Genomic DNA, 24,526 nt, shown 5'->3' with positions numbered 1-24,526 from the left:
CCATGCCCAGTGACACCAAAGACCCACCAACTCCTCGGATAGGGGCATGTCCGGTACACACACACACGCAGATACATAAACACACATACGCAGTACACAAGCATATACACATTGACACACACGGTATATAAAAAGACCAAAGGATATAGACATGAAAACTGACTGACACCCCTGTTGTGATCGTGTGCCATTCAAACGTGTTCCACTGTCTCTCCCTCCTAGCTCTTGGCCCTCAGAGAGATGGGTAACACCTAGCGTGGCCCCCCAAGGGGCCCTAGTCGCCCCCGGCAGTCTTTGTTGTTTTGGTTGTCAGCCTCACATTAAGCACCCCAACTTTCCTGACTTGCTTACAGAAAGAGGGATGCTGGTACCATAACAGCCCCTCTGTAGGAAATGACCTTTGTGGTGACAGACAGACTCTTTTACATTGCACCGTGAGCCCTGCCATGTCCTCCTGACGTGTGTGTGTGTACGACGCAGTGTGACGGCAGGAGAGAGAGACGAGTGACACGGGGGTAATTCAAAGTGCCTGTCACCACGGTATGCCCCTAGAGGGACTCTGCAGGTGGCCTTGTTAATTACATGACACCGCTGCTGAGGATTGATACCGTGTTTGCTGGATCTTGATTCCCGATAGCCTCCCCTGTGTGCATGAGAGGGCGCCATGGAAACAGCCCTAGTGGCAATGACCTTTTTGGCGCAATTAATAAGTGCACAGGTATAATTGGAATTAGATATTGTTGTAGCAAACTAGCCTGTCTACATGGGCCCCTGTCTTTCACAGAGTGCATCACAACAGGGAAGATGCTTGGTGATATGATGACAACGATGAGATCATTTCACACTAACAAGTTCAGGGTCATGCTCATTAGGCACTAAACAGAAGAAAGTGGACTGAAACGGAAGGAATACCTGCACGTGTCCAATGAGAAATGCAAATTTTTTGTTTTCTGTTGTAAAATGTTTTGCGATGGTGTTGCATGAATGAATATGACCCAGGTAAAGGGGTATTGATATCCCCGGATGGAGTGTGAGGTCTCTGTTTCGAGTTTCAACGTACCTCACAGTAATCAATACGCTCTGCAGATTTCATGGGTGCCTATCATCTAGCCTAGCTGGCCCACTCAACCTTAGAACAATCGCCAAACAACCGCCCTGTCAATGGAGGCAGTAAATCAATGAGCAGTGTTGTGTTGTAGGGTATCACTTTCTCTGTGATGAGGGTAGATCAGTTGATCACAAAATGTGGCACTTGCTATGTGATGTCAACTGCTAACAATGTCTAACAGTGATTTATGATGCAGACTGATAATCATATTCATCATTGCTCTGGGACTGTGGGACAGACAGAGAACTCAGCCTGGCTGCCACATGTTCTCACAATGACAAGCTAAGCAGCAGAAAATTATTATAAAGTCAATGAGGCATATGTAAAAAAAACTTTTTTTTTAAAACACCCAAGAGTGCTCAGGGCTGTCTGTATCTTGATATCCACTAGAATCTGAGCGGAATTGTAGAGTTCACGAAAATAATGTTTTTTTATTTACACTGGATATTCTATTCTCTTTTATTATATTTTGTTTTATTATATTCTAACTGGCATAGATGGACCTAATGTACTTTGATAAGTTATCAGATAGATGTGTGGAAGTACTAGACAATCACTCGAAGCTATTCTATTCTAACTTGCATGGACAGTGGCCACCTTCAGTTTTCAGTTTCATGGGGCAGGATAAAAGTAGAGTTAGCTTTTTCTGCCACCTTGTGGTGAGATACACACGTAGTGGCAGGTAGCCTCGCGTTTAAGTGCGGTTGGGCCAGTAACTGAAAGGTCGCTAACTGAAAGGTCACTGATTCGAATCCACGAGCCGACCAGGCGAAAAAATCTGCCATGTGCCCTTGAGCAAGGCACTTACCCCGTAATTTCTCCTGTAAATCGCTCTGGGTAAGCGCGTCTCCTACATGACATGTGGGGTTCTGTGTACTTATTACATTACTACATTTTAATTTGGACAAATGCGGTATGCAAATCTATTTCCCACGCAATCGTACTGTCTTTGATAGAACGTTTCCGTCACTGAGGTATCATCAGAACGGTTCCCGTCGGCAAAATAATTATTCCCCTTTAAACAACCGCGCCAAATCTCGCGGGTTTCAGATGCCTAGCAACCAGCAGCTTGTGTCTTCATTACAGCCAATCAGAGTATTCTATATGTAGTAGACGGACCAATCACATTGAAGAATTCAGGCACCAATTTGAAACCACCGCAAGGAATCCCTGCTTCCTTTTCGTCGCTTGTGTTATAGACATAAAACACGTTGTTTTGACGAGTAGTTAGCAAGCAATTTTATCAATACGTTATCGGAGAGATATAGTCAGCATTTACGTTTGCTAACGATATTTTAAGAAAGAAAACGTCCAGAATAGTAGTTATTGCTTTCGATAGATAGCTGCGTTAGCTACCTTGCATTGCATTCTGCATTTAGCTAACTAGTTATATACTAGTAACGTTAACGTTCGCCACGACAAAATGCCATCTCGTGTTGAGGATTATGAGGTGTTGTATACCATAGGGTCAGGGTCTTACGGAAAATGTCAGAAAATACGGAGGAAATCTGATGCCAAGGTAAGTGTTTCCGCCGTTTAGTAAGGCGTTGTTCGACCAACGTTAGCTAGCTATGTTTGCGTTCCATGCTCTCATTGCACCTGTCAAGGTAACCAGAGCCAGTGCGTAACGTCTGCCTCTGGGAGCTGCTATTGAGACGAGACAAAAGGTGTCCCCTAAGTGGACAGACATATTTTATTTTAGAACTTACCTCATTGGACATTAAGCGGGGAACAACACCAGGACTCCCCACTGCAGCAATACTAAAGCATTTGCCATGTTTGCCTACAACTGTGAGGATCTGTGTGGTTTTATGATATGGCTCGTGTTTATATAGCTAACTATACATATGAACCATTTAGCTAAACCAGGATTTGACGTAAAACAAACAGGTAGCTAGCAAGTACCCTACACTATGTATGTTTATCTTTAAAATGTTTCCCAACATCAACAAGCTTTGGCCAATCAATACATGTTTAGTTCTGTTGTCTGGGTTTCGTCATAGATTCTAGTTTGGAAGGAGTTGGACTACGGCACAATGGCTGAGAGCGAGAAGCAGATGCTGGTGTCCGAAGTCAATCTCCTGCGTGAACTGAAGCATCCAAACATTGTGAGATATTATGACCGTATCATTGACCGGACCAACACCACACTGTACATCGTTATGGAGCACTGTGAAGGCGGTGACCTCTCCAGCCTCATCACCAGATGCATCAAAGAAAGGTGTGTGTGTGTGTTTTGTGCTGACCTTGGTTCCCTTGTCCATCATGTGTCATGTATACACCTCTCTGATGGCCATCCCACTCTAACACCAGGTGGTGAACTGCGACCCTTTGTGAGTTTTGAATTTATTTTATTTAACTAGGCAAGTCGGTTAAAGAACAAATTCTTATTTACAATGATGGCCTAGGAACAGCGGGTTAACTGCCTTGTTCAGGGGCAGAACGACAGATTCTTACCTTGTCAGCTCGGAATTCGACCTAGCAACCTTTCAGTTACTGGCCCAACGCTCTAACCACTAGGCTACCTGCCACCCTGTAGGATGGTTATGGTTGAGTGGCCAGACAGAAGTCACTCTTCAGTAAAAGGCACATGACAGCCTGCTTGGAGTTTGCCATTGGACTCAGACAATGAGAAACAAGATTCTCTGGTCTGATGAAACCAAGATTAAACCCTTTGGCCTGGATGCCAAGTGTCATGTCTGGAGAGAACCTGGCACCATCCCTATGGTAGTGGCAGCATCATGATGTGGGGATTTTTTTCAGCGGCAGGGGATGGGAGGCTAGTCAGGATTGAGGGAAAGATGAACGGAGCGAAGTACAGAGATCCTTGATAACTTGCTCCAGAGCGCTCAGGGCCTCGAACTGGGTCAAAGGTTCACCTTCCAACAGAACAACAACCATAAGCACACAGCCAAGACAATGCAATAATGGCTTCGGGACAAGTCTCCTGAATGTCGTTGAGTGGCCCAGACTTGAACCCTGACAAAGAGCAGTGCAGCAACGCTCTCCATCCAACCTAACAGTGCTTGAAAGGATCTGCAGAGAAGAATGGGAGAAACTCCCCAAATTTCGGCGTGCCAAGCTTGTAGCATCATACCCAAGAAGACTCGTGGCTGTAATCGCTGCCAAAGGTACTTCAACAAAGACTGAGTAAAGGGTCAGAATACTTATGTAAATGTGTTCTTTCATTTATTTATACATTTGCAAAAATGTCAACCTGTTTGCGTTGTCATTATGGGGTATTGTGTAGATTGATGAGGGGGGATAAAAACAATTTCATTTTAAAATAAGGCTGTAACATAACAATGTGGAAGTCAAGGTCTGAATTCTTTCCGAATGCACTGTACACACACACACACACACACACACACACACATTCATGCTACATACACATCACAACTGCTGCTACCAGACACTTATTATATTGCCCAGTTTATACCCCCCCATACACGTGTGTATTTTGGACTATAAATTGTGTGTTCCTGTATTATACTTATGCTAAAATGTTTATTCTATTGAGCCATTTACTTTATGTTCGCATTTGTATTATTTATTGTTGCATTGTTGAGAAGAAACCTGCAAGAAAGCATTTCGTTAGACATCGTCCATGTGTATCCCTTACATGTGACTAATGAAACTTGTATGTTGTGTTCCTGGTGTCTAGGCGTTACTTGGAGGAGGAATTCATCATGCGAGTCATGGCACAGCTCACTCTTGCCCTGAAGGACTGCCATCGCCGGAGCAATGGTGGGGCCACAGTGCTGCACAGAGATCTTAAGCCCGCCAATATCTTCCTGGATGTCAAGCAGAATGTCAAGCTTGGTGACTTTGGTCTCGCACGTATCCTGAACCATGACACCAGTTTCGCTAAGACTTTCGTCGGGACCCCATACTACATGTCTCCTGTGAGTCCGTAGCAAAGGCAATCATATAATTGTGAATCCTATACTCCAAGTCGCTATTCATGTCATGAACAAGTAGCCCTGTGAACAACGGCCACCGTGGGGGATAACTGCAGTTCGCCATCTGCGCCCTTTCAACAGCCTAGATTTACTGCGGTCTTTGGGAGATGGGTTCTCAATCTCTTCCAATGTTTTGATTATTGCTTGAACATTCGGTGAGATTTCATTTGATTGTGATCTTAGAATACCTATTTTTGATGCAGTAGTTAACTAGAACAGTGCTTCCCAACCCGGGTTACTAGGACGCCTGGGGGTACTTGGCCTATCCACAAGGGGTTGACGAGAAGATTCATGAGATCAGAGGCCTACTGATAAAATTCACATGAGGGGGTACTTCAGGGTTACTCTGGGCAGAGAGAAATTTATTTGATGGTATAGTATCCGAGAAAGGTTGGGAACCACTGAGCTAGAATACTAATGGTCAATGATATAGGTTGTGGCAAAGTTAGCCAAAGGGAATTTTAACTGATTTGGAGTGTTTTTAAGTATTATGCAGTTGATTGGCTACAATGACAAACATTATATTACGCAGGACATTCATACGAGCCTTACAATCCAATTTAGAATCCAAAAGTAGTGTGAAATGCACTCCTAAGCAAAGTGTAAATAGAGGCCTTTTTTGCTGGCGGTCTGTACTCCCCTGTGTTTTCCCCCACGGTGGGGAAATTGTCAATACCGACTCGAACTATGATTTATGGTTTAAAAGTATCGATTTTCTTTTCATTGTGATTTTAGAGAAATACTCAGCTTCTCTAATCAGTTTTTCAATGTGTGGACACTTTTTCATATTTTACAGGAACAAATAAATCGCATGTCCTACAATGAGAAATCAGATATCTGGTCCTTGGGGTGCTTGTTGTATGAACTCTGTGCCTTATCGTGAGTAACCTTGCCTGTCATCTATATTCTTACTCAATATCCCCCAGTCAATGCATTAGATGAGATTAAAGTCTGACGCATGCATTTCTTCCATGTAGGCCTCCTTTCACAGCTTATAACCAAAAAGAGCTGGCAGAGAAGATCCGAGAGGGAAAGTTTAGGAGAATCCCCTACCGGTATTCAGAGGAGCTGAATACACTCCTGTCCAGAATGCTCCATTTAAAGGTTTGGAACATGTTTCACAGCACTGATCTCCATATGAAGTTCAGGGCATCTTGTGAGCAACTCCTCAATCCTTGAGATGATTGTTTGTCTGCATCACCAAGCATGTAATTTTGCTCGATATACGATTTCAACGTCAAGAGATTTGAATCCCTCACTCCCTTGTACTCAAACTGCCAGTTTGCTTTGTCGATTTGACTGTTGTGCCTTGTTGCCAGGACTACCTGAGGCCCTCAGTTGAGTCCATTCTCCAGAGCAGCCTGTTGGCGGACCTGGTCGCCGATGAACTTAGGCGGGCGCAGGCAAGACACCGGAGGAGGTCGGCTGATCCAGAGAAACCAAAGCCTGCAGAGTCTTCAACCACCCCTACTATTGCGGCGCTGAGGCTGAAGGAGCAGGTGCTGCGGCACAGGGAGAAGGCCCTGAAGGAGCGAGAGGAGAGGCTGGAGCGTGAGTCTCATTTGCCCTTATCAGGGTCGGGCTCAATTCTGGTTTTAGCTCAGCCAATTCAGGAAGTGAATGTCCATTTCAATTAATGTCCTGAATTGACAATGTATTCAACCCCCAACCCTGGTCCCTATAATGTCCTAGTCACAGTGAGACCCTATAATGTTGGAACGTGCATGTTTTTGGGGTCAGTCTTGTTGAAATGATTGGTTGTAAAGGAGGTCAATGTGTCACTGGCTATGCTACCGAGTATACACAGACTGACTTGTTTGTAACCTGAGGTATGTTTAATTTAAATCTGGTGAATGTGTTCCTCCTACAGAGCGGGAGCAGGAGCTTTGTGTTCGTGAGAGACTATCAAATGAGAAGCTTGCCAGGTAAAACGGTGCTCTCTTGAATCACTTAATTTACTTGAAATGCAGCAAACTGCTGTTTGTCAGACTAAATCCTAAGGCTTTAATCCTCCTCCAAGCTGTGTTAATGCTACTTTTGCTTCCTGCTTTGGTGTTATAATCTCATTGCTTGCTATAAAACTGCAAGCGGGAATAATCCATTTTGACTCCCAACAATGTTTGCTTTTGGTTTTAGAGCGGAGAGTTTGTTGAAGAGCTACAACTTGGTGAAACAGCAGAAGGCCCTGCCACTGCTCTATTCCAATGAAATGGGTATGGGAGTCAAGCGAAGGCCTCTGGACCCCCTGAACATTGAGAAGAACTGAGCATTGCATTGTGTTCACTTCTGTAATTGGGGAAATTTTAGCATTTTACTGTATTTTAGTGTATTTATTAATTTTAACCTTGTGAATGTGTATATATATATATTTTTTTTTTCACTGCAATAAAACCTGCAACCAACATGGGGTGGGAACCAGGAGGTAAATGAGGGATTCTTGTTTTGCTTTGTAATTGAAGTTCAATATAATATACAGTAGCCATGGGGTAACCATGTTTTTAAATTAAATACAAGGGGGAAGCATATTTGATTGTTAAGTTGTGAATTTTAACATTTCTGGGTAGTCTGAAAAATCCCAGAGGCATTCTACAAAGGAGGGTCTTTATCTGAGCTGTTTTTTGTAGAGTTCAATAAAATTGTATAACTCTTTGCCGTCTTGGCCCTTTAGATGAGGGAGAGGAGAACGTTTCACCTGGAAAGAAGGTCCATTTTGCCGGAGAAAGCAAAGAGAACCAGAGGCCAGATCAGAAGCAGAGTGTGAAGAGCCAGGAGCTTGGGCTGAAGAAGAGGCTGCAGGCAGCCAACATGCGGGCCCAGGCCCTGGGGGAGGTGGAGAGGCTCTATCAACTCAAGAGCTGGCAGATCCTAGGCATCCGCTAGCCCACAGAAAGTCTGCTGCTTAGGGCCTGACTATCAGTGTCATGTGGATGGATGAATATATGGTTGTCTGAGGTGTGACCCAGAAGTAGCAGGTCTCTGCTTTAGTTTTCCTGACTAACATTAGTTTCAGAGCTATTGAAACCTAGCGGTCCATTGGGAAATTATGTAGCTTTAATTTATTTGTATTATGGTGATTGGTTTATACTATGGTGAAATTGCCAAAATATTGGGTGCCAGATATATTTTTAGTGGTGTTTGTGTTTTTTCAACCTTGACATTTAAAATGTGTTGTTGATGCACAGAATTGCACTCAGGTTCTGATTTGTGAATATGTGATTTATAACTACTATGTACATACTGTATGGTGGCATTAAAACATATTTTAAGGGCAATGTTAGTACATTATCTGAAGATGTATAAATAGGTGTACACTCCCGCATACACTTCTGTTCTGGAAATATGTCAATGTTTGGAAATATGATATTGGGATGGTTTGGCAAAAAAACAGGCACTGTTGACCTTCAACAAATGTCTGTTTCAGGCAGGTCCACTTTCTGTATAACTGTCAACTGATTGACCTTTGTCCTTAATGCTTTATTGTTCCTTTGCCCTTGAATGTTCTCCTATTCATTTCAAAGTGGCATCATGTACTTTATTTTGGTTGCATGATGAAGTTCAGTTCTTGGTAAATGTGTTTCTAAACTTCATTTACATGTTTTTGTTTTCTAAACATAAGCAGTTTGCATAGAAGTTTGGCCATGAAAATGATGTGGGAGCATAAGTAGTGAGTATCCTCTTGTGAACCTTAAAGGCAGACGTAATCAATGATTACTGTTGCAGAATGTAGACCTACATTATCTCTTCTAAATGAAAGGTTTCTGTTGCATGTGTTGAGCTCCATTCACACCAAGTAAAGAGTTCATCTGGTGATTGACTAGCTTCACTTGAAACAATGTAAAGGGAAGCACTTGCAGCCTGTTAATGTACTGTACATTTAAAGATTTGTAGTTATTAGTATCTCCCACATGATGTGAATGTCCTTTTCTCTTCAAAGCACCTCCAAAGTGAATCGTGAATGTGATGGCCCAGCCCTAGATGTATTCAAAGTTCAGTTTATTGAAGTAGGACATTTTAACCCTCGAAGATGTTTGAACAGAGGGTGAAAAAATACACAATTTTTATTTATAATGATAGTCTAGTAGGCCAAGTCTTTTCAGTTTGTAATAGTGCTTGACATGCAGTCTAACCTAATGTATTTTGGATTTATACTATTTTGTTACCACACAGAAATAAGACAAGGGGTCCGTGTGGAGATGCTACACACTATCCTAAAAATATGAGTCAGAATTTTGGATGAGTTCGCCGCGCATTTCAAACGATGACGTTGAAACGTTTGCATTACGCAACGTGGCTCCGCCCACGTGAAACGGTTGTAAAAATTGACCAACCAAATTGTACTTTATCTCTTAACAACCAATAGCAAAATACCAGGGCTTTCCTCTAGTTATGTGTGGAAAGTGGAAACTTAAGCAGCTCGGGTGCAAAGTTCCATGCTGCGTTCACATAATGTCGGAAATTCAGAATTTCCGATTTAAAATTAACATAAGTTATTTGCCTAGAGCTTCTTATTGTTTGATTCTGATACTTTCCAAGTGGTTAAACTCAGTATAATTTTTCTACAACGAGCAAGTCGAACATTTCTGAGTTTCTGACAAGACAGGAACGTGGCATTACTTTCTGTTGAACTGTCAACTGATTGACCTTTGTCCTTGCTTTTATTGTTCCTTTACCCTTGATTTGTCTCCTGTTTTTCATCTCAAATTGGCATCATGTACATTATTTTAGTTGCATGAAGTTCAAGTCTTGGTATGTATGTTTCTAAACTTAATTTAAATTTTTACATAATAAGTTTGCATTAAAATTTGGTCATGTAAATTATGTGGGAACATAACATGTAGTGAATGGCCTCTTGTAAACATTTAATGCCGATGTAATCAGAGTGATTACTGTCGCAGAATGTATATCTACATTATCTATTTTTCTACATGGAAGGTTTCTGTTGCATGCATTGATCTCCATGCACACCTCGTAAAGAGTTTATCTGGTGATTGACTGGCTTGTTTCACATCAAACAATGGACTGGGAAACTAAATGTACAGCCCGGTGATGTACGTAGGCCACTGTGCATCTAAAGGGTTGTAGTTATCAGTATCTCCCACATGATGTCGTCGTTTATCCTTATATTTTCTCTTCATGTTGGAAAGGTTGAAAGATAGTGGCTTTGGAGAAATCTGCAGGTTAAGCGCTTCCACCAACGTGAATCATGTGAATGTGAGGGCCCAGTCCTAGATGCATTCAAAGTTGTTTATTCTATTGAAGTATTGCCAGGACATTTAACCTCTCAAAAGTGTTTGAACAGATTGCGAAATAATACGTCGATTTTTATTTAAACCTATAGTCTAGTAGGACTAGTCATCTTTTCAGTTGGGTGATTGAAACGTAGTCTAACCTAATGTATTTCGGATGGATAACATTTTGTTAACCACAGAAATAAGACAAGGGGCCGTGTGCCGATGCTACACACCATCCTAAAAATGATGAGTCAGAATGTTGGAGGAGTCCGCAACGTCTAAATGTTTGCATTACTCAACGTGGCTACATAGCAACGACGGGCTCCGTCCACGTGAAATGGTTGTATAAATTGTCCAACCAAATTCTACTTTATCCCTAACAACCAATAGCAAAAGACCAGGGCGTGCCCCTCAGTCGCCCTTATTCCGTGTGGAAACTTTACCGGCTCGGGTGCAAAGTTTCAGCCGTCTGCAAATCGGAGTCTACGGTCAACGTTTCTGGAATATGCCCTTGTCTTTGAATGTTCCCAATTGTCTTCTTTTGAGGAACCAACATCGGTCTTAGCTGTATCTGGAATTGGAGTCGGGGGTAATCGTACGACAATGACGAATTGTTAGCGACCGTATAAATATTTACAAGACGTGGTGGAATCGCATCATATGCCTATCGATTGGCTCGCATGTTGTAGCTAACGTTACAGCTAGTATACCGTAACATCGTACGTGCATATCGTAAGCTAGCTAGCTAGCTAACTCAGTTAACGTTAACAAGTGATCAGCGGAGAGAAATGGCTTGTGAACCTAATCGTGTGCGGCTAATATGCATGCTTTCATTGACTTTTGGCTTTTTTATCGTGGAGGTTGTCGTCAGTCGGATCACTGCATCTTTAGCAATGCTTTCGGACTCCTTTCATATGCTATCGGATGTCATAGCGCTGCTTGTGGCTTTGGTGGCCGTGCGCTTCGCTCAGAAAACACAATCGACAAATAAAAACACCTTCGGATGGATCCGGGCTGAGGTGATGGGGGCTCTGGTCAACGCAGTGTTCCTCACAGCTCTCTGTTTTACCATAATATTGGAGGCCGTCGAGCGATTCACCAACCCACATGAAATCGAGAAACCCCATGTAGTTATCGGTGTGGGGGCCGCCGGGCTCCTGGTCAACCTCCTCGGGCTGTGCTTGTTCCACGGACACGCAGGTGGTGGACACGGGCACTCCCACGGAGGAGGAGGCCATTCTCATGGAAATAAGAAAAACAAGCGGGGTAAACTATGCAAGTCAGAAAGACCGAATGGATCATCAGGAGAGGAGACCAACAACCTGGTAGGAAGCCACAACAGCCCCCCTAATGGCGTGAACACCGAGAGACGTAGACATGGTAAGTTATGCCAATAATTTGTCAATTACAGTAGCTAGCTATACTGTCAACATACTGTAACCACTGTACTTGGCTAGCTATGTGGTTTCATCGATTTCAAATAAGATATTTTATTGGGGAGTGGGGGCAGACGGAGCACACACTCACATAATCTCACACAGACAGGGAATTTATTCAAATAACTGAAACTTCTGGGATTTTGCCGACTAAATAACGTAGATGTAGCGATCTTTAGTCCAAACTAAGCTATCTCTGTGGTGTTCTTGTTAAGGATGGAATTGTACCTGAGACTCAATTAAGTATATGCAAAACAAAAACCATAGATTTTTTTTTTGAGAACCACGGATAATCGGTCGAGCCGATATCTGGTCGATATGAACCTTTTGTAGTCTGTTCGCACTTCTCGACCATTGCAAAAATGCTGCTATGCAAGCTGCCAATCACTGTCTGAGCCAGGAGTACTGCACAATGCCGAGGAATGTCCAGCAGGGAAAATCGGCAGCGTGCTAGCTCATTTTCCAACAGATAGGTGAAGTATTGAGAGAAATGGATGAGTTGACAGTGTCCTAAATCGAACTCCTGTTGCAAATAGTTTAGTTAATTTACCAATAATAGGGCTCATGTGGAGTTGTTTAGAGATGCGTCCTGACGTCTAAAATAAAATCCAGATCATGGAAATTGACAACAAATAATAGTTTCATAATCATCCCTGATCCCAAAACATGATTTACGTGGACCGATTTTCATTTAATATATGTCCTTTTATATTCTCAAACTAAAGGCAGTGCCTATATGATGTCCTTCCATACAGGTGTGACATGCTGGAGTGATGCTTCTATGCAAATGTTGTTGATCAGTAGGCTAATATAAGTCCCAAATGGAAGTTTGAATATGCATTCACCTGTATTGTAAGTAGGCCTATGCCATCTTAATTTACCAAGTTAATCAAGAGATTTACCATTCAAATAAAATGTATCTTATCTAGTAGAATCTTAAAAACATTGTCAAATGTATTGTTTGATTTTAAAATGAATGCACATGTGGCTGTCTCTGAGATATTCTGTCATCAAAATGTAATGATATTGCAAATTGGCTCCAAATTCAGATTCAACTTTGTTTGCAGAATGAATGGGGTGTCAGCTATGACATGACACCTTAGGTAAAAAAAAAAGAAGAAGTGGATTTACATCCGGTAACAGAATTGCGGTAATGGAATATTATCATGGGTCCCTGAGCTGTACTACACAGAAATGCATAATTGTTTATATGAATGTCATTGTCATCATGGTGACGTATCATAAATGGGTACACAAATGTATAAACTAAATGGGTACACAAATGTTTTTATATTTAGGTATTATTCTACACACTGGCTATTATTTTATTGAGCTCTGTCATCAAACAAGATCAAATTTGGTTGGACCGGACCAAATCTGAGCCAACCATAGACGTCTATGTTTCACAAGAGTTGACATTAAAGCTCCGCACATAACAGTAGAGAATAGTACAGTAAATTATTGTGTACTGTACTGAACTTTACTCTACTTTTCTTTACTGTACTACAGTCTTTGATGTATTGAATGTACTGTACCAATCATGGACGGCCATGTTTGGGCCAAATGAAGGTCAGTCCAGACGTCTATGGGCGTTGAAATCAAGGCCAGGGCGGACTGACCAAATTTCATCTGAACATAAGCCTAACAGTATGCCAGAGGAAAGGAGAACAGTACAGTCGACCCAATTGTGGTTTGTGACTACTATGATTTCCCATTGTAGCCAATACAATTTCAGGAAGTCTGTTACCGATTTTGGTAACAAATTAGTTTTAATCACTTCATAATTTAACTAATTGATAGGTCTACCTTGTTACTTCTGTGAAATGTCATTATCCTCCCTCCATGAGTGAGAGAAATTAGAAAATATCTTGAAGATATGTGGGTTTTTGGCAATGGAATTTCAAGGCACGAGGTCAGGTTTCTTAAACTTACAAAAGGCTGAAAATGATCCTAAACTAAATATGTGTTTATTAGTTGGCAGGGGTGTTTACTTCAACATTTGTTTTTGTTGTGTTTCTAATACTTTTTTTATCAAAGCCTATTCATACTTTTTAGGATGGAAAATTATTGTCAAAAAAAATATGTGCGTGTATATACAGTACCAGTCAAAAGTTTGGACACCTACTTATTCAAGGTTTTTTCTTTATTTTTACTATTTTCTACATTGTAGAATAATAGTGAAGACAAACTATGCAATAACACATGGAATCACCAGGAGTGTTAAACAAGTCAAAACATATTTTATTCAAAGTAGCCATGCTTTGCCTTGACGACAACTTTGCACACTCTTGGCATTCTCTCAACCAGCATCATGAGGAATGGTTTTCCAACAGTCTTGAAGGAGTTCCCACATATGCTGAGCACTTGTTGGCTGCTTTTCCTTCACTCTGCGGTCCAACTCATCCCAAACCATCTCAATTGGGTTGAGGTCAGGTGATTGTGGAGGCCAGGCCATTTGATGCAGCACTCCATCACTGTCCTTTTTGGTCAAATTGCCCTTACACAGCCTGGAGGTGTGTTTTGGGTCATTGTCCTGTTGAAAAACAAATGATAGTCCCACTAAGCTCAAACCAGATGGGATGGCGTATCACTGCAGAATGCTGTGGTAGCCATGCTGGTTGAGTGTGCCTTGAATTCTAAATAAATCAGTGTCACCATCACACCTCCTCCATGCTTCACGGTGGGAGCCACACATGTGGAGCTCATCTGTGCACCTACTCTGCGTCTAACAAAGACCAAGGTTGAAACCAAGAATCTAAAATTTGGACTCATCAGACAAAAGACCGATTTCCACTGGTCTAATGTCCATTGCTCGTGTTTCTTGGCCCAAGCAAGTCTCTTATTATTGGTGTCCTTTAGTAGTGGTTTCTTTGCAGCAATTCGGCCATGAAGGCCTGATTTTCAAGCAGTCTCCTCTGAACAGTTAATGTTGATGTGTCTGTTACTTGGAACTCTGTGAAGCATTTATTTGGGCTGCAATCTTAGGTGCAGTTAACGCTCATGAAAATATCCTCTGCAGCAAAGCTAACTTTGGGTCTTCCTTTCCTGTGGCGGTCCTCATGAGAGCCAGTTTCATCATAGCGCTTGATTTTTGCAACTGCACTTGGTTAAACTTGAAAAGTTCTTGAAATGTTCCGGACTGACCTTCCTGTCTTAAAGTAATGATGGACTGTTTCTCATTGCTTATTTGAGCTGTTCTTGTCATAATATGGACTTGGTCTTTTACCAAATAGGGCTGTCTTCTGTATACCACCCCTACCTTGTCACAGCACAACTGATTGGCTCAAACGCATTAAGAATATAAAAGTTAATATGTGGAATTTCTTTCCCAGGCACACCTGTTAATTGAAATGCATTCCAGGTGACTACCTCATGAAGCTGGTTGAGAGAATGCCAAGAGTGTGCAACACTGTCATCAAGCCAAAGGGTGGCTACTTAGATTTGTTTAATGCTTTTTTTCTTACTACATGATTCCATATGTGTTATTTCATAGTTTAGATTTTTTCACTATTATTCTAAAATGTAAAGAATACTAAAAATAAAGAAAAACCCTTGAATGAGTAAGAGTGCCCAAACTTTTGACTGGTACTGTATATATGTTTGTTGTAATTTCTCAAAAATAGACTCTTAGCTTTCATTTGACACCCAATTTGACATGCTTATATGGACTTCACATGTTGGTCCTCATGGGTCCTTTTACATGGAAATGACCTTAAAACCCGTTGATATTTCTGCCTTTGAGGAGAGACATTCAACACAACTGCCCTGTTGATCAAGATACCAGTCTCACATGGTCTTGGCTGGGTTTCTTCTGTAGTATTGTAGATGGATCAATATCCACTACAATCTCAAAGGTGTAACTGGGCTGATGTGTGTCTCCTGGCTTGGGCATCATCAGTATCATCTGTTGCCCTGTAAGCTGTAGGAGCATTTTTACCAGACCAGTCAAAGCCGTATTGGCAGCATTTTTACCAGACCAGTCAAAGCCGTATTGGCAGCGTCATGATGAAATCCAGCCAGTCGCTTTACGTTTTGAACAGGAACCGGGACAGGGCTGTTATATTCATAAACTTCAGCAACTGGTATCAGCAGTGACTTGATACAGAACAACGTGGTCCATGGCTGTGTCCATTCTGCACACCCATTTTGAAGTACCTTTAGCAGAGTTAATGAGAGTGCAAGACAGACCTTGTAACTCATTCATTATTTTCATCACTTTAGGAAACAATGTTTTATGTTGTGTTATCAGGCAATAACTGGATAATTATGACCTCTGAGGTTCTGCCTCTGAGCTCATCAGTGAAAGACCTAATGGTTCCTTAACCATTCACCCTCACTGTAACATAAGTTTGTTTTGAGTTGATCTTTGTTATCGGAAGAATCTAGCCCCCACTCAGCCTGCAGATGTCTTGCATCAGGGGTCAGGGTGTCTAACTCATTCCACGGAGGGCCCGAGTGTCTGCAGCTTTTTGTTTTTTCCTTTCAAGTAAGACCTATACGACCAGCTGAGGGGAGTTCCTTACTAATTAGTGACCTTAATTCATCAATCAAGTACAAGAGATGGAGCAAACACCCGCAGACACTTGGCCCTCCGTGGAATGAGTACGACGTGTTTTACATGGTGGCAGACGAGTCATGACCTGTTACAAAACCAAACTGGTGGGAGTTCCACCATCCTGATTCGGTTACTCCAATTGCATTGGGTAAATTTTCTGAATATTTGAACTGTTACACATTCAAATCGTGACCTTTTTATGAAGACACGTGATCTCTATTGTCACTACTGGTGCTGCTACACCCATAACAGGAAGTTGGCTTCACAAAACCCATGTGTTTATAAGCCATTTTTCTTTCTGTTTATAATTTTAAGTCACTGTCACATGCCTTCAGGGATTCATGTCCCCTATTGTTTTATCATATTAACAGGATATCATGATTTAGACTTGGTGATCCTCCAGTTTCAGGTAAAACACTGTTTGACCATCTTCTTGCTGATACTAAGGTTTGGGAACTGAGTGCTGCCCTGTGCCTTGCTTCCTGTTGATACAGAAAAGGGTAGAACCAGGAGACTGTCATTTGCCTCCTACCCTGGACCTGTCAGGCTCTGCCAGTTTCAATAAATTGAGCCCATCTCTCCCTTCTCCGTGCACTGGTCGCTGCCACCCAGCCATACATCATCGACGGCAGTGACCGACACCCAGACTATAAGCCCGATGAATTTCCCCTAAGTCGCTGTGTGCCAAGCCAGAGGCTATTAGTCTAGCACTGGTTCTGGTGCCATTGGGCATTGTGTATGAGCTGTAGCGTAGTGCTAGGCCGTCTCACTTGTCTGCAGACAATTTGAAGATCCTCGAGGTGTTAAGCAGAGGAGTCGGTTGGGGTTGGTTAATTTACTGGCTTCCACCACCACACTGGTTGTAGTTCATGTCTAGAACTGGAGGCCTGCCTCAGGTGATGTATTATGGCCTATTTTCTTTCCCACGTCAAAGTAAATGGGTTTCACGTCTAACACGACTTAGCTTCCTATGAAGGTGTTTATCACCTGTGGCAGCCGTAACTTACGGTACCTCAACCATGTCCTCCAAAAACCCAGACACAGTCATCAATCATTATGCTCTGTTTGGGTCAGTAGTTGGACTAGTCAGCTGATAAATTGCAGCTGGACACGTGAGTCATTCACGATTTATGTATTAGTCATTCCTCGTCTTTGAAAAAAAAAACTCAATTTTCTTTTCTCCATCCCTTGGAAGAGTCCCCACCATTTTCTCTGACATTCCTCCTCCTGTCCTCAAATATGTGGGCTCTGTAAAAATGCATCCTTCCTACCTATCTGAATTGCCTGTCATTGGGGATAGTGGTCACTCTGCTTTCACCTATCTAATCACTTATAGGTCGATGCTTATCTCAAGGAAGCTAGGAAGGAAGGAAGGATGAATTTGTGACAGGGCTGTGCTTTTACCTCCCTTGTACTTCTTTAACCCCTCGTCTCTGTCTTCTTCCTTCAGAGATCGTTTGTAACGACAGTGAGATGCAGATGAACGGCAGCGCTCCCTACGAGGAGCTGGACTACAGCCACGACGAGGCCTCGCTCAACATGCGCGGCGTCTTCCTACACGTGCTGGGCGACGCCCTGGGCTCTGTCATCGTGGTGGTCAACGCCCTCATCTTCACCTTCGTATGGCGGCCGTGCCCGCCCGGCGAGACCTGCTTCAACCCATGCATCGACAGCCACTCCACCGACGGCAACAGTTCTAGCTTTCAACGGACCGTGGTGGGACCGTGCTGGGTGCTGTACCTGGACCCCACGCTGTGCATCATCATGGTGGGTATCTTGCTCTACACCACCTACCCACTGCTCAAGGAGTCTGCACTGATCCTCCTGCAGACGGTGCCCAAGCAGATCGACATGCATCGCCTCAACGAGCGGCTGCTCTTGCTGGACGGTGTGCTGGCCATCCACGAACTGCACATCTGGCAGCTGGCGGGCTCACGCATCATCGCCACGGCGCACATAAAGTGTCACGACCCCACGTCCTACATGGACGTGGCCAAGCGCATCAAGGACTTCTTCCATGACGAGGGCATCCACGCCACCACCATCCAGCCTGAGTTTGTTACCATCAACTCCGAGTCAAGTGCCTCCCTCTGCGAGCTCTCCTGCCGGACACAGTGCGCACCTAAGCTGTGTTGTGGCGCTGCTGACAAGCTGGGCGTGGCTGGTGCTGGTCCGGTAGGCTCGGAGAAGATCCTGAGTGGTGAGGGGAATGCGCTGGCGGCCTCGGCCATAGATGTAATCAACGAGACCCCACAGGGAGCAGCAATCCTGGAGCAGGCGGCCACTGCAGTTGTCCAGGTGGTTCCTCAGCCGGAGCCCGAGGTCGCCATCACCCGAGAGGTGGAGTCTTCTCTGTGAGAGACCAGACAGTCAGAGGAGTTTTCTTTTCAAGTGCGGGCTAAACTTGCCGACGGGTTGTCGTTTGTACAGCGCTCTCGGTTGCTGGAGACGGGTTGAAAAATGGCTCCGCCGCGGTCTGGTTTGATGACACCCTCTGTTCTGAGCCCCTAACCCTCCCACCACTTTACCCCACCTCCACAACCTACCCCTAGCCACCTTTACCTCCTCACCCCTGACCCCCTCACCCCTGACCCACTCTCTGAGTGTCACAGAGAGCAGCACATTGATGATACTTGTGACTTCACCTCTCACCCAGGCTGGGGTTCAGCCTGGTCTGGCCTGCTGCATGTGTGGCCTACCCCTCATTAGCACCATGTTGTGATGTGTGTGTGGTCCTGTCCCTCCATGGTGTCTCTGTGCCAAAGCTTCTCAATGCAGGGCAGAAGGGACAAGGGGAGACTCCAACAAGGACAAAGAGCAAATACTACATATGCAAGGCAACGCACACCTGTCTACTCCGCAGGTTTTTAAAATCGATCTCTGAACCTTTCATTTATGTATTATTACATTTCTGTTGGATAGGCTTTGAACATCTCTATTTTATTAGCCTTGGGCGCCCAATGGAAAATGATTATATTACAACAAAAATATTTATGTATTTAAGTTTAGTAATGATCTATTTCTCTCTGTCAATGCTTTCATAATATTTAGTTTGGATGATGGATTACATTTTTTGTAATTGTTCTGCCACTTGAATATTTGACAAACCATCTATGCTGTAGACTTTTTTTTTTTTGAAATTGTGCATTTTGCTTTTAATTATGACTTTTCTGGCCTTGACTCTGTTTTAATGGCTGTTGTGAGTTGAATGCAGATGCTGTGTTAAAAAAAAACTCACCTTTATTTCAAACTGATTTTAAATGGCACTGAGTACAGTTGGAATAAGTACTGTAGGTTAGCCTAGCTTGTATTGGCAAACTTCGACAAACATCAAATCGGCCTTGCAAGCCTGTGCGTCTATCACTGAAATAAATGTGTACTACAAAATGTCAACAACTATATTGTTTTAAATCTATGCTGGAGGACATTCAGATGGGTTGTTGAAATTCATACTAATATTCCTCATGAATATGTTGAGGAAGGGACCTAGTCAAAATCCATCCTGAAGGTTTTTAGTTTCTAGTCCTTCTGCTGTGACGTTGCATGACCAAACTGAAGTGTTCTTTGAATCACAGAGCTTCAAAACAGTAGCCTACTTCCTCGTTTTCTCAGATAGCAAGAATAACTTTATCGAAATGTCACTTGGGCCTAAGCTTCTCCTTTCTTTGTAGTGAATGAGTTTGTTAGGCTTCATGTGCCGATTTTGACAGTAATCTTAGTGGCCTTTTTTTTTTTAATAGAAGGAAATCTGATCATTCCTCATCCAGTATCATTTATTATCAACATCACAAAGATATCGTTTTTATATGATGATTCAAGGATGCATTTCAGATATCCACTCAAAGTTAATGTGTATGCAGTATAGAAGTATTGTATTGGGAAATGCATTTTGACACCTTCCTTTGTTTTGAAAATGTCTGGTTACTATCATTCAGTGTCTTTGAGACTCGTTCTCTCTGTGCAAATTGAGTTGTCGTTTTTTGGATTTTAGATATGTGTTTTTGATATATTACAGTACCTGTCAATGTGTCATTGTGAAAATTAAACATGCTTGTTTGGTACAGTTAAGCTGTTTTGTGTCTGTCTATTTACATACTGTTTCTTTGGACATTAAGTCTACACTTAAGTCACACACTCAGTTAATATCTGCAATGATACTGATCCATCAGACTGGTCTAGAAGTAAGACTATTAAAGCCACTTGAAGGCCTTAGAAAATACATGTAACCATACTGCTTCTCAGCCATTTCAAATGCTGTCTTCCACAATAAATCTACATTGGAAGTGAATCTACAGTACGTTTGAAAGGGAATCTACAGTGGGAACAAATGTCATTCGTTAGTGAGAATTAGCGTCCATCTCCAGGCAGGGCAGTATGCCATATTAGCCCCTGGCCTAGCTCTGTAGCCCAGTGAACAGCCCTGAGGCAGGTGGCCTTGTGTAAGTAGCCCTGGGGGAGCATTCCACACAAAGCCTCTAGTAGTCTATACAGCATTCCAGCGTCCTGCTGCCTCTCTGCCTGTATTTACCTGGCCTTTACCAGGCCAGACTGAACACTGCACTCACCATTGTTTCACTTTATTTACATTTGAGTCCCAGGCTGCTACCCATAGTGATTGGAAGATGTGGCCAAATGGTTCAGGGAGGTGGGGGTCGGCATGTGGTAGGTCTCTATTGTCTGGGTTTAAAGTATTTTCCTCTGTAACACCATTTAGAATGGGATTTTGTATGTATTGAAATAGTCTCTAGAAAGAATAAAGCTGATCAGGTGGCAATTTGACAGAAGCCATTGTCAGAACATTAACTTGAATTGGGATGTATGTTCTATAGACAGAATTATAGCAATAGTATGTTCCCTCTGGCCATCAACCATAGCTGAAAGCTTACAATCCATTTGAGTATATCTTTTTTTCTTTAACTATGCAAGTCAGTTAAGAACAAATTCTTATTCACAAGGACAGCCTGCCCCAGACGATGCTGGGCCAATTGTGCGCTATGGGACTCCCAATCACAACCGGATGTGATACAGCCTGGAATCGAACAAGGGCCTGTAGTGACGTCTCTAGCACTGAGATGCAGTGCCTTAGACCACTGCGCCACTCGGGAACCCTAGTGCTGATGACTTGCTGGTTTAATCTGACCAGACACCTTTCTGAGGATGTTTCCCTGATCTGATTTTTAATAGATATAGTTTTCTGTTGACTACCTATTCGTTTAGCTTTTGTTGCATACATTGATGATGTAGCCTGTGCTTACAAATGTGCTGGCTAGGAGGAATCATTTTAACCTGTGAGCTTTGGTCCACCTGCTCTAGCCTTTTTTAGAGAGCATTCAATTCAGCCCTGTGTCCCCCCCCCTCAACCACCCCCAAACCCCCTTTTCAAACAACCCTCACCCCACCCACTCATCACACAACCTGGCTGGACTCCAGTGAACAAGGCCAGTGAGACAGATGGTCTGGTCCTCCACGGACATAATGACCAGTCCTACCATGCTTCCCCCATAGACCGCTGGGTGGAGCAACCCAGTGCTGCAGTGAGGCCCTGTGAGGCATAAACCAGTGGTCAGTCAGTGAGGCAGAACCCAGTGGTCAGTCAGTGAGGCTCTGTGAGGCAGAACCCAGTGGTCAGTCTGTGAGGCAGAACCCAGTGGTCAGTCAGTGAGGCCCTGTGAGGCAGAACCCAGTGGTCAGTCAGTGAGGCCCTGTGAGGCAGAACCCACTGGTCAGTCAGTGCAGCTGTGAGGCCCTGTGAGGCAGAACCCAGTGGTCAGTCAGTGCAGCTGTGAGGCCCTGTGAGGCAGAACCCAGTTGTCAGTCAGTGAGGCAGAACCCAGTGGTCAGTCAGTGCAGCTGTGAGGCCCTGTGAGGCAGAACCCAGTTGTCAGTCAGTGAGGCAGAACCCAGTGGTCAGTCAGTACAGCTGTGAGGCCCTGTGAGGCAGAACCCAGTTGTCAGTCAGTGCAGCTGTGAGGCCCTGTGAGGCAGAACCCAGTTGTCAGTCAGTGAGGCAGAACCAAGTGTTCAGTCAGTGAAGCCCTGTGAGGCAGAACCCAGTGGTCAGTCAGTGCAGCTGTGAGGCCCTGAGTCTCCACTGTTGTTCCAGAGAGCTAGCTGCCATCGCTGTCCCCTAACCCCTAACCCTCCCCCACAGAGTACAGATGACCTCTACAGTTTGGTTCAATGGGCTTGGCACACTGCGACTTTAAGGGCAAGAGATAGTTAAATAGTTACATAATACACTGCTGACAGGCCAGTTTCACGTCTGCTTTCTCCACAGAAAAACAAAATAATAAGGGTACCGAAACTACCAAGTTGAGGTCATTGAAAGTTGGTTCTGAATCAGAAGTTTTTTCAAGACATCAGATCACACAGACAACCCTGAATGTGGCCCTACCAGTACAAACACCCATCATTTCCTATAAATAGATTAAGTAACCAAAATCAAACTATTAGTAATGAAATACTCTCTACATTTGTAATAATAATGTCCACGGTGTAGGATCGGGGTGAATCAGGATTTGGGAGAAATGATTGTCTGCAGCCAGTCTGACTTGGAGTGATGATTCAGCCAGTTTGAAGGGGAATGAGGATGAACCATTGAGAATGTCAGTTATATTGACAAGCTCATAAGAATACTCTGTAATGGGAATGATCTAGGCAAGGGGGATATAGACTGAGAGATAGGCATAGTAGGGAACTAACCACTCAACTACATAGTTTTATTGAACTAGTCAGTTAAGAACAAATTCTTATTTACAATGACAGCCTAGCCCAGACACCCCTGGGCCAATTGTGTGCCGCCCTATGGGACTCCCAATCATGGCCATTTGTGATACAGCCTGCAATTGAACCAGGGTCTGTATTGATGCGTCTAGCACTGAGATACAGTGCCTTAGACCATTGCACCACTCGGGAGCCCTATAGGAGGGTCAACACCAAAGGATTAGAAAGAGAAAATAACTGCCAAAATGGATTATACCATAATGCCCCACCCCTCCCCCCACAACACAGCCCCTTCCTCGAAGTCGAATCACATGACAACTGTGTATAGGATCTGTCCCAAATGGCACTCTATTCCCTATGTAGTGCACTACTTTTGAACAGGGCCCCTAGTTGAGCACTATATATGGAATAGGGTGCCATTTGGGACACAGTCCTACTGAGAAAAGACCTGTCCCATCCCTGGGAGATTAGGGAATGTTGTAATGTTACATGTAAAATGATGGTGATGCTCACCCAGGAACGAAGGCTCACATGGTGGCCAACAGTGACACAATACCAGGTTGACACTCTTAGCTCAAAACTCTCTCTGCTGAAATACATTTTTTCTGTCACTCACGTTTGATGTTTTGTCTCACTTTTTGAGATCAAATGTTTTGGGTAGTTACAATAAAATGGAATAAACTCCAACACGGGAGATCTTAGATTCTCCACAAAACATGTAATGTTCTCTATGCACCTGGAAATAGTGTGCAAGCTATACTTTTTTGTGACAGACCCACACTGTTCATTCAATGCAAATAATTGTATTTTACTCAAGGCAGGTCTCTTCTACTGCTTCATAGAACAGACACCATTTTGAAGGAAGGGAGTGAAAGAAGGAAGGAGAGAAGAAACGAGGGGGAGAAAAGTAAAGGAAGGAATGGGTTAATGTTCCCCCAGGGCTGAGTATACTGTATGCCTCATGCCTCACTCAGCATTTTCTCAGACTTTGATCATAGTTGAGTTGAGTGGGTTCAACCTGCAATAATGAACGCCTCACTGATAAACCAACTGCCAACGACATCAACATGACCCAGGTGTAATACTCGCCCTCTTTATTGTGTAATCAATAGATAAAGCATTTAGCACAACACCTTAAACTAACATCTCATGGCTCTAGATCAATTGGCCCATGTGAAAGACAAGCACGGTTATCAATTACTTATACACATGTTGATGTTGTTGTTATAATAACTGTGTGTGTACTGTTATATCTTCAGTTGACTTGAGTTCTGGCCCTTCAACTAGCATGATCAAAAGTAGAGCCAACACCTGTTGGCAGTGTTGGGGAAGCTACTTCTGAAAACATAGTTTACCAAACTACCAATTACTTCACACTGGAAGAACTTAAGCCACACTAAAGCTATCCTAAAGAAACATATAGTTTACTTCACTAAAGTTATTATGAAAAAGTAGTTCACTACATCCAAACTACTTTGAAAAATTATCCTATGTAAATCTGAAATGTCATA

General features: G+C 43.2%; 2 protein-coding genes across 2 annotated transcripts; both read left to right on the top strand.

Annotated features, from left to right (window-relative positions):
• Window positions 1-2,223: 2,223 nt before the first annotated feature.
• On the top strand, window positions 2,224-8,343 carry nek2 (NIMA-related kinase 2). Its single transcript, XM_021611564.2, has 9 exons — window positions 2,224-2,627; window positions 3,112-3,329; window positions 4,773-5,013; window positions 5,867-5,949; window positions 6,048-6,174; window positions 6,390-6,621; window positions 6,941-6,995; window positions 7,207-7,283; window positions 7,739-8,343. Exons 1-9 carry the CDS (start codon window positions 2,532-2,534, stop codon window positions 7,948-7,950), a joined length of 1,341 nt encoding a protein of 446 aa, XP_021467239.1. The 5' UTR covers window positions 2,224-2,531; the 3' UTR covers window positions 7,951-8,343.
• A 2,677-nt stretch (window positions 8,344-11,020) lies between these two features.
• On the top strand, window positions 11,021-20,357 carry slc30a1a (solute carrier family 30 member 1a). The gene is given in 2 exon segments (NM_001124528.1): window positions 11,021-11,681; window positions 17,743-20,357. Coding segments are annotated over 2 exon segments (1,500 nt in total). The 5' UTR covers window positions 11,021-11,089; the 3' UTR covers window positions 18,651-20,357.
• Window positions 20,358-24,526: the final 4,169 nt, after the last annotated feature.

This window comes from Oncorhynchus mykiss, chromosome 8 (genome assembly GCF_013265735.2).
Source record: "Oncorhynchus mykiss isolate Arlee chromosome 8, USDA_OmykA_1.1, whole genome shotgun sequence".
Lineage (NCBI taxonomy): Eukaryota > Metazoa > Chordata > Actinopteri > Salmoniformes > Salmonidae > Oncorhynchus > Oncorhynchus mykiss.
The sequence above is the reverse complement of the archived record's forward strand: the minus strand, read 5'-3'. Positions and strand labels throughout refer to the sequence as shown.